At 38.7% G+C, this 11,076-nt stretch overlaps 1 protein-coding gene across 1 annotated transcript; it reads right to left on the bottom strand.

Annotated features, from left to right (window-relative positions):
• Positions 1–4,135: 4,135 nt before the first annotated feature.
• LOC127005911 (39S ribosomal protein L40, mitochondrial-like) lies at positions 4,136–10,931 on the bottom strand. Its single transcript, XM_050875295.1, has 5 exons — positions 10,613–10,931; positions 8,960–9,046; positions 6,901–7,071; positions 4,629–4,782; positions 4,136–4,409 (listed from the first exon to the last, which is right to left on the bottom strand). Exons 1-5 carry the CDS (start codon positions 10,645–10,647, stop codon positions 4,251–4,253), a joined length of 606 nt encoding a protein of 201 aa, XP_050731252.1. The 5' UTR covers positions 10,648–10,931; the 3' UTR covers positions 4,136–4,250.
• Between the last annotated feature and the right edge of the window lie 145 nt (positions 10,932–11,076).

Raw genomic sequence — 11,076 nt, 5'->3', positions numbered from 1 at the left:
TAATTCCAGTTACCGCTCTAGCTCTTATATTCCACTACAATAACATACCTATATTCTACTACATACTATTCTAGTCACCACTATCAATTAATCTACAACATTCTATTCCATTAAAAAATATTCCACTATAACAGCATATTCTAGCTATTCCACTACAACAATTAATTAACATTCTCTTCCAACATTCTCTTCCACTACAACACCATATACTTTTCCGCTACAACATTATACTCCATTACAACAACATTCCCTTCCAATACATCAACATTCTCTTCTGCTACAACATTATATATTCCACTACAACAACTATTTTATTCCACTACAACATTAATTCTGTTCGAGTCACCGCTCCCCAAAACTACAAGTTATTCCGTTTTATAATATTGTTTCACTAGTTACAAGATTAGAAATATGAGTCATTATAATTATGTGGGTTTTCTTAGCATATGAGGTTTGAAAAAAATTGCCGAAAATAATATGAAAGGTAACAAAGAAAATATTGGAACCGTCCCAGTTTCAGTTGATGAGCAGACGGCGGCGAAGGAGGATGGCTGACAGACGAGTCCCCTGACGGTCTCTTTAAATTAATATTCCAGCGTGTCCTATGTATTTCTAACGTCTTTCCATGATGCACTGTTCGAGCCAAGACTCCAATGATTGTTGGAAATCCAGCTACAACTAACCAGTTAACTGGAGGACTCGAGACGGGCTACTTTGGAAACTATAGAGCCGTCATCTGCCGCTCAAGAATAACCCTAGAGAGTGCCTGGACGGCTTGGGAATATTATCTAGTGAAAAATTGACTGCTCGTCTGCCTTTGATGTCATGCCATGGGGGGTCGCCCTTTCTTGTAAAACATGAGAAATTAATCTACTCGAGAATTTTTTCTGGGATTTTACCCGGCCCCTTCTGTCGTGAGACGGTCAGTGTCCGTTGAACTGAAGGGCATCCTCCTCTCCGGGTGAAGGCCTTTGGAGTCCTTATCCGTGTCTCTAGCAATCACATGGCTTTTCTTTTTACATTTAAATAAATTTCTTCTAGCGTGGATTTTCTTGAGTTACTCCTCTTCACATTTTCTATGGAGGCGAAACTTCCAAGGGACGCGAGCCATTCATCTACAGCAAGATCGAGACCTCGGGCAGGAACACAGCAGGAAAGGATGCCCACCGTTTTATGTCACCACTGACACGGTGAAGGGGAGGGGAGAATTGCCGATCCATAGAGACGAAAAGTTGACGTACAAGGGATTATTATTATTTTTTTAACTACTCGCCCGGGATTCCAACCCAGCAGGCCTCGAGACGCGATCGAGGTGAATACCCTATAGCAGTGGTTCCCAAACCTTTTTACATGATGCCCCCTATTGATTTATAAGAAATCCTCACGCCCCCCATCCTTTATGAATATATATATATATATATATATATATATATATATATATATATATATATATATATATATATATATATATATATATATATATATTAAACTCTCGTGAGGATGATTTAAACACTGTTACTCCACACTCTGTACTGCCTGGGGGTTGGGATGGCATGCTCCTCCCTTCTCCTTTGTTGTTTTACTTGCAACAATAAACTATCAATCAATCAGTAAATCTTCATGTGTGTGTGTGTGTGTGTGTGTGTTTTGACAGACGGGATCACACCTCTAATTTATGCAGCTCACGCCCCGCCAGTGGGGCGTGCCCCCCAGTTTAGGAACCACTGCTCGATAGCGTCGAGCCAAAGGAAAGCCCCAGGTTCAAGGCCTTAATTTGGAGTCTTAATGCGGGTCTCGATCGAGCCATTATAGTCATGTTGGTGGCTATAGGTTTGCTCGATTTTTACCAGCTCATCCTGCCAATCAAGTGCGGCCACAGCTCTATCAGTGGGCGCCGTTATGACACTGTGAACACTGCTTTGCCAGGCCCTGAGATCTGGGGATACACATTCCTTCAGGAGCGGGTGATAAAGAAAGGTTACTTCAAACGAAAGCCGAAGGAGGCCTACTGTGCAGTCGAGGTAGCCGGCCTGCAATGATCCGAAACGCCGAGAAAATAAAAAAAACAAAATCTTCAGTTTCACATCTCAGTATATAGTAGCGTATAGGCTACCTGCAAAAAGAGGCGTGAATCCTAGGGTGTGCTTCAGCCCCATTCGCATCAGTCAACCGAAATCACCACCACAAATGATTATAGTTGACTGGATAATTATGCCGTAATTGTGATGTATGTCCTCTCAAGACAACCTAGCTGGTCGAAAGCGGACGTTCATTTACACACGCAAAACGAAATCTTGAAGGATTCCCTCGAGTGCCAACTGACTCAGAGGACTCACCTAGAAAGACTCACCCGTGTAGCTGTGGTGGAGAGAAATACTGGAGGTACACATGGTTTTGGGCTTCAGTATAGAGCTGAAGGCCAAGTAGGTGTTCTCACCAGTAGGTAAAGAAGAACTGGCCGAGTTGAGATTCCAAGAAGTGGTAAAATTGAATCTAAGGAAGGACGCAGCCACAAATGATATTGTAAGCCATGTTTAATGGCCCAAACCAAACCATATTCTTCACAATGGTCCGTTAATATTTCTACTCATTTTAGATATTAAAGAAATTTCCTGTGTAGTTTCCTAAAATTCCCTTTTTTTTTATATCAACGCCAATTTTGTGTTTGATTAGGGAGCTTACACATGTATCCTTAGTTGTATAATCACACTCTGTACTGCCCGGGGGTTGGGATGGCATGCTCCTCCCTTCTAATTTGTTGTTTTACTTGCAACAATAAACTATCAATCAATCAAACTTGCGCGGCACGTTAATTCTGAAGGTATGCTATTGATGCTCTGGGTGCTTCGTTTTGAGTGAAGCTGCTGTGATGGATGGATTTACCACTACATCACGTACGCTCTGAGATATTATTTATAGTGCTTGGAAAAGCCTTTATATTACCTAAAATTTCCTTCTTTCGCGTGAACCTCGCCTGCAGAGATGGACACTGCCACCTGAAAGTCGTAAACTGCCCATCTTACTAACTCATTTTGCTGCAGATTGACATTTTAGCCGACGCATTAGAATGATGGCCGAACCCGGGCTTAATCCCCGGCATTGTAAAGTTTGTTTCTCTCTTTTCGGACTAGATCAATTCATCGTGTTTCGTGACACTGCGGTGACGGGAAGCGTCCCCAGTCACAGTGGTAGCAGCTATTTTTTTTTTTTTTTTTTTAAAGCGGTAGGATCCTCTGCTCACCTATGTTTTCAAGGGGTTGCAAGGTTACACTATGCCAAATTATTCTAGTATTATCACTTCGATCAGGTTCTTATGGACTCATTAGATTCGACTTACCTTGAATTTGATGATGTTTGATGTAAATCTTCACTCAAGCTTTAGTGGGAGCGAGGGGAATTTGGCTGTATTGATATTTCCAGATAAAAAAAAAAAGTGATTTCAGAGCAGTACAGTTTGTTTGGTTATGTTCAGTAGTTTCAGGAAAAAATTCTGTAGACCTCAACATTTCCATGACTTTTGTATGTCTCGACAGCTAGGATAGAACTGACTGACAGGAAGTTACCAACTGCTCAAACTTATGCTATGAACCACAGAAGCACTTATAACCCATTTTTGGTACAGTGAAGTATTTCAACTGGAAACGGCTTATTATACAAATACGTATATCCATAGCCATGACCAAAGCTGATGATGCTTTATATAACTACACCCGTGGTGTAAGGGCTAAAAGGAGATAAAGGAGTTAGATTCTTGACTGCAAAAAACAAAAAAAACTTTTTACATGTAATTTTATACCATACAAATAATGATTTTGCTAATAGTGATGTTTTGCAGGCATCCATTAATGGTATTTTCATCACTAGATGGGGAAGGTGTCCCTTATTATGCCTGTGTATGACCATCGATTATATGCCATTAAAAACTAGCATTCTCAAGAAGAAATGAAAAATAAGTAAAAAATAAGTAAAATTTTGGCAATCATGGTGCCAGCTATACACTTAATAGGGTAAAATAAGGTTTCAGCAACACATGTATCACTATCACCGTCTGCAGTCAGCACAGTACAACTGCATTGGTTGAGGGTTAACTGTACATGGTCTTTGCTGCTTTGTGGAAGGATATTAATACAAAAACAACAATCTATATATTCATGTTTATCCAACTTTGCATATTTTTTATTTTATTTACAGCATGGTATAATCTACCATTTGAACCATTACAATTATTAAAATATTACAGTATGAATAGTTCAATCCCAATTCCTAGTGATATTATAATATTCTCCATCTGGAGCATCATAATCCTTAATTGGTGGGGTTGAAACAGGTCCCTTTGCTTTAAAAGGCAGCAGTGTTGCATCCACTTGTATTGCTTCAAACCATAAATCTTCAGATTCTTGCCGCAGTTCCTGTAAATCAGAAATATTTTAAGTGTCAGGAAAGAACAACAGTTGCTGCAGCAACATGTATAGGTCATCATGAAACATCATCTGAGAAGATAAAAGTAATATTTCAATTTTAATGAAATTTTTTTCTGCATGCCTTTTTTGTGTATATGTTTTTAATTTGGCAGGCAATCACAGCTGTACCCATGGTAGGGAAGTGGTAAGAAAGAATAGTCAGCTTACTTCCAGTGCTCGGTCTCTGGCGGCAATCATTTTGTCAATCATGGTGACCTCTGCCATGTGCTGCTTGTACCTGTACTGACACCACTCCTTGGCCAAGGATGCTCTGCGCTCTTCCTCTTCTTCACTGATGGCCACTTCACGTCTCTTCCTGATGCTGGAAAGTAGATTTCCTTGTTATGAAAGTTGATAAGTCCATGGCATAAGTGTATGTGTATGTGTGTGTGTGTGTGTATTTACCTATTTGTAGTATACAGGGCCTGAGCTCAAGCTTGGAAAGTTTTGTCTCCCAATCTATATTTGTTCAACTTTTCCTTCATTTTATGGAGACTATAGATATATATATATATATATATATATATATATATATATATATATATATATATATATATATATATATATATATATATATATATATATATATATATATATATATATATATATATATATATATATATATATACGACTTGGTAAGGAGTGGCTCTCCACGCTGCTGGTCATGGGTTCAATCCCAGGCAGCCGGGGAATACCCTCTCCTTGTTGTGATTAATTTCTTGTGTGTTTCGATAAATGCAGAGGACGTGTGGGACTGAGAGAGTAATAGGAAAAAGAGAATAGAAAATCTCGTCATTAAACTGGTGGCATAGCGGTGGGCATCCTATCCTGTGGTTCTGTTGAGTTTCCCCGAAGGGGTAACAGGTAGGATGGCCCATGCTCTCCGAGGGTAATAGAAAATGGGAAGTGTTGGAGGTATGTCTATACGGGGACATTGTGAAATTGTGCACCAAAATGGGTCACTGTCTAAAAGGTCTCAACACACAGAAATTAATCTACATAGGGGGGAAAGCCGTGTAGTGCGGCGACGGCCTGATGAACGAGCCTCCCATAACCCACTTAGCCAGTGGAGTACCTCTTTGGCCGACTCGATAAGGAGTGGCTCTCCCGTCACGCTGGTCGCGGGTTCAATCCCAAGCAGCCGGGGAATACCCTCTCCTTGTTGTGATTAATTTCTCGTGTGTTTCGATACGCGCAGAGGACGTGTGGGACCGAGAGAGTAATAGGAAAAAGAGAATAGAAAATCTCGTCATTAAAAAAGAAAAAAAAAAATATATATATATATATATATATATATATATATATATATATATATATATATATATATATATATATATATATATATATATATATATATATATATATATATATATATATATATATATATATATATATATATATATATATATATATATATATATATATATATATATATAGATATATATATATATATATATATATATATATATATATATATATATATATATATATAGATAGATAGATAGATAGATAGATAGATAGATAGATAGATAGATAGATAGATTGATAGAGATATATGTGTGTGTGTGTGTGTGTGTGTGTGTGTGTGTGTGTGTGTGTGTGTGTGTGTGTGTGTATTCATCTAATTGTGATGTAGAGGGAGCAAGCTACACTCATGGGATCCCTTCTCCATATCTCAGTTAATCCAGTTAAGCTTTTGAATCATTAATAGCTTTAGATTAAACATTTAATTATATTACTGAAAAAATAGCATGAATACTAATCACATCAGATGATTTTCACTCAATCACGAACTAACAATGCGCATGTGCTACATCTATTAAAATTCACACTTGAACAGATGAAATACAATGGAACAGAATTGTCACTTATCACTCATTGGAAACCTGATTTCACTCGCCTTTGTATCATATTTATAAACAGACAGAGAGTAGAAATTAGAGCTGCCAGGTTTGCAGCAGAATGCCTTAATTTTGTAATAAATTAAGCAAGGGAACCAATGCTTTCTTCTATGCTATATTATCATTAAAACTTATTTGAATGAAATATTACAGTACTTCCCTCCATGGGCCCGGGGTTCAAATCCCAACCTTGGCAGTCATTGTTTAGTTCACCCAGCTGTTCATCCTCCCTTTCAGGCTGGGTGATAAATGGGAACCTGGGAAAACCTGGGAAAGTAAACTGTGGTAGCCCTGATATCACTCTAATCCTGTGTCCTGGGGAAATGGGGTCTCATCCACCACAGGCTCAAGGACCAATGTGACAGAGATGACCACTGAGGCCACATGCAGCTATAGTGTATGCCCCAAACTTTACCTTACCTTACCCCTCATGGCCCTTTTCAAGAAACATTTTGAGAGACATTAGATTTCCACCATGTCGATGGACAGATCTGATACAAAAATCTTATGCCATTGAATTTATGGAGTTATGCACTTACTCTATTTCCTGCAAAATATTGCGAGGCACCTCTAGCTCATCTATTGGCTTCAGCTGGCCGGCATTCTTCTCCAAACGGCGGATCATTTTCTCAATTTTCTTTTTTTTGCGTTCTTCCCTCTGGCGAACAATCATAGGATCCAATCTCTTCTTTTTCTTAAGAGGTTCTGCTCTGGAAAGGAATTTTATTATGAACCATCTATAGTTACATGAGAATTACATAAGAAGATAAACAGCCTGCAAGTGGCTCTCCTGTCTACATGAGGCAGCTCTTGTAACCTATTAGAGTAAAAACCTTGCAATCAGACCAATTCAGCCATGGGTATTTCAGATATGTGATTTTTTTGGATACCAGTGTCTTTTTGCTGCAGTGACACCAATAGCTCTTAAGTATCTAAGTAAAGAATCTTAAATATAGTTACTGCTGAACACCAAAAACTTTCCAGCATAAAAATAAATTATCCACATAAACTACCTGTATGTACTATATGCACATAATGTACACACAGTAGATATTAGAAATAGAAACATTTAGCATGCACCAAGGCAGTTGCTGCTTTGACGGACCTCTTTCTAAAGTCTTCAGATTCTGCAGTCAGATGGAAGCACTATTGTATTATTAGCTCTACTGTGGTTGAAAAAAATTAAGGAGAGGATTAATCCCTTGACTGCAGATTTCCTACAAGAAGACATCACCAAGCTACAGGAATGGAGCAAAAAGTGGCTGCTACAGTTCAATGAAAAAAAATGTATACCAATACCAAATGGGAAACACTCCACTATCCACCACAGAGGCAGAAAAAGACCTGGGAGTATATGTTACCAGGGTACCAGTGAAAGCCAAATCCATGCTAATCGCAGCGGACAGATTAAGTGGGTGGCAGGGACTTGAGCAGTCTTGTGTGGATAGGGATGAGTTGGGGAGTATAAGGAGTAGTCTGAGATGGTTTTGTCATGTGTAGATTAATGGGTAATAAAAGAATGACATAGAGATTGTACAGAAGTAAAGTGGAGTGTTAAAGGGGATGAGTTAGGCCAAGGTTGAGGTGAATGGAGGGAATAAAAAAGTGAGTGGCAAGAGATGGGTGAATGTTCAGCGAATGACAGGGACAGAGCAAAAGAAGAAAAAATGAGTAGAAGTAATTATAAGACTTGTACCACAGCATATTATGAGTGATTTTGATGTTGATGGGAGTGGGGTATTTTCTTTCCTCTGTATAACGAGAAAAAAATCACTGTTCAGTTCATTGTGGAAAACCAAATTTGGTAAAAGAACACCATCAATCACTTCTATGGCCATAATGAGTGAGGCTCAGTGCCCTTGAATGTTATGCATGCAGTGGGAAAAGAAACACGATATGCTGGCTGTTGCAGAATGCCACCACGGCCAATGTCGGGTACAGCTGCTTAACCCGTCCGCTGCGATTGGCACGGATTTGGCCTTCACTAGTAGCCTGGTAACAAATACTCCCAAGTCTTTCTCTGCCATTGTGGTGGATAGTGGAGTGTTTCCCATGTGGTATTGATATGCTGGATATCTCCTCTCAAGGTGCATGACTCTACACTCTCCATTTTCACTTTTTGTTCCATTCCTGTTGCTTGGTGATGTGTTCTTGTAGGAAATCCACAGTCAGGGGGTTAAGGGTGTGGCCTGGTGATGTCGGTGCAACTCATCGCTGGTACTTCATTGCGATATATAAGACATTCATTTCAGCTAGTGAAATGGATTTGATGGACACTATATAACTAAGAATATATAATGTAAATTAGAGTGACATGACTTACCATTTTATTACAGGACATGAATTTTGATGCTTAAAACCAGCCAATAATTCATTTATTTATTTTTTATTGAATTAAAGGTCAGCTAGTTTCTACCAAGGCTGTAATATGTTTGATTAAAGAATGAATAAGAGCCCCCAGAAAAGTGGTATCTATGTAAAAAGTAAAATCCTAAACAACTAAAAAAAACTTTTTAAAATGAATAATTGTCATGTTAGTGTATGGCATATCTCATAAGACTTATACCAAAGTGCTTTAGAGCGTCAGTATCAGCTTACCCAAGACATTGAGTTAATCTGAAATACAGTGGTGACGAGGCTGTGGTAATGCTTCGTTGGCACCACTGCTGAGCTGGCACACAGAGCCTGCAAAAGAAACAAGAGTCCCTACAATTAAAGTACAAATCACACATATCCAAAATTACAAAAAATCTGACTTTTAAAGGCAGGATCTACGATCTAAAGAGCCAATCAGTCTAAAGTCTTATCACTGGCCCACTTCTCAACTGTTGAGACTCAATCTAAATCCCCTATTTTCTACAATCATTAAGAAAATATACAAAATGAAAAAACATAAGCTAATCATTTACTTTTTCCTCTCCTGTTACCAGAAAGCCATAAAATTCTAAGTGGTCTGGTTTTGTCATGTTTGATAAAGAAACAAGCCACTTTTCACCTCTATCAAGGCTGACTAATCCATCCATTGTTTGAGTGTGTGCACATGGTCAGAATTTTGACTTCTCATGCCAATAATCATTGTATTCAACAGTTGCAAAATATAATGTAACTCAGTAATAATAACTGCAACAGCAGTTTCTGACAGCAATGGCTATAGAAAGATTAATAGTATGATATGAACAGGAAAAAAATTGTATTCATAAAATACTTATAATGGAGGACAACAACTTGGCTGCCATATTTGCATTCTGCATTTATTGGAACAATTCAACAATTTTAACCCAACCTAACCCAACTTACTGGGAGCCTTCCCCCATTATCTGATGAAAATGACAAAGCAGCCAGCTGCAATGAGTTTAAGTGTAGAAAAAAATATCACAGAAATGAGTAACTTCTGACAAAAATGTTTACTAAGAAAGATGAATAGTACAATAAGATTAGAAAAAAAATAGGGACAATATTTAGTAAAGCTGAACAATCTGTTTTAGAGAAGCAGGCAATATATTTCTGGGTTAACCCATGGTTAGAAGGGGGGGTCGAGGGGGGCACAGCCTCCCCTTTTAGTAGGTCGTAAAGTTCGGTTGGAGTTGTTTAAATATGCTCCCCGACCCTAATCCCTCTGCGAGCTATTTTACGGTTGCGGCGGCTGCAGCGTCGCCACAGCCGCTGCCAGAGAAGGCGACGCGCTTTTGTAAACATTATCCTCTATTTTCAAGAGTAAAAAAAAAGTCCTTGAATTGGATTTTCAAAGCGTTTCCATAACTGTTGAAGGTTTGTAGAAAAGATATATGAAGAGATAGTGATGTTTCATAAAGTAGATTATGAGATACTGGCATGGACCTAAAACGAATCTTTACCAGAAAAACTTATCAGAGTGAGGATTAGCAGCCTGTGAATCAGAAAGTGGTCATTACATTGGAAAAGGCTACCCAACGAGATGGCTACCCTTAAGTTTAACCATAAAATAGAACAAGTGTAACAGTGGAAAACAAACAAAACGGCAGAAAAGGTAAATGCAAAAAGAGAAGACCAAGTGAAAGTGGAGGAGACAAAGGATAAGAAAACAGTAAAGCAAAAGTCTGTGGAAGCAAAGTGAACAGAAAAACTGAGCTCAATGCAAAGTAAAGTATATAAAGTACGCGCAGTTAAGTAACTAGAGTGCGCAGTGAAAAATCTAAATGTGAAAAAACAAAGACCTAAAAAGCGATACCAAGCTCAAAATGATAATAATAGTAATAATACATTAGTCCTCACCTGCTAGACGACATCAGGATGTTTTTGAATGACATTATCGTGATGAGGGACCTTAGGGCTGCTTGTCCTTCAGTATTTTGGGGGCTTGAGGTCTTCGTGGGTGCTGGTCTTGTCTTGCACCGTCGCCAGATTATCGTACTCAAAACATCGTATTTACCGGTTTCTGATACATAACTATTGCCTAGAAACACCAATAATTAACCATTTTAACGATAACTATATATGAAGTAGGTTATTTGGGTGTAGGAGGTAGTTTTTGGGTCGGAAATCGGCAAACATAAGAGGCTGAGTACAGCAGTTTGGCAACGTTGCATAACAGTCGGGAGGTAAACACGAGTAGTCACTGGGCGACTTCTAATTTTGACTCAAGCTCAAGTTCAAGACAATGCTAGGGAAAAGGGTCATCTGTTCCTCTTTGGCTCTTCTTCACACTTATATACTTCACTCTGTTTATCTGCCCACAC

This window comes from Eriocheir sinensis, chromosome 31 (assembly GCF_024679095.1).
Source record: "Eriocheir sinensis breed Jianghai 21 chromosome 31, ASM2467909v1, whole genome shotgun sequence".
Taxonomy (NCBI): Eukaryota; Metazoa; Arthropoda; class Malacostraca; order Decapoda; family Varunidae; genus Eriocheir; species Eriocheir sinensis.
Note: the sequence above shows the minus strand (reverse complement) of the source record. Positions and strands in the feature narration are given on the sequence as shown.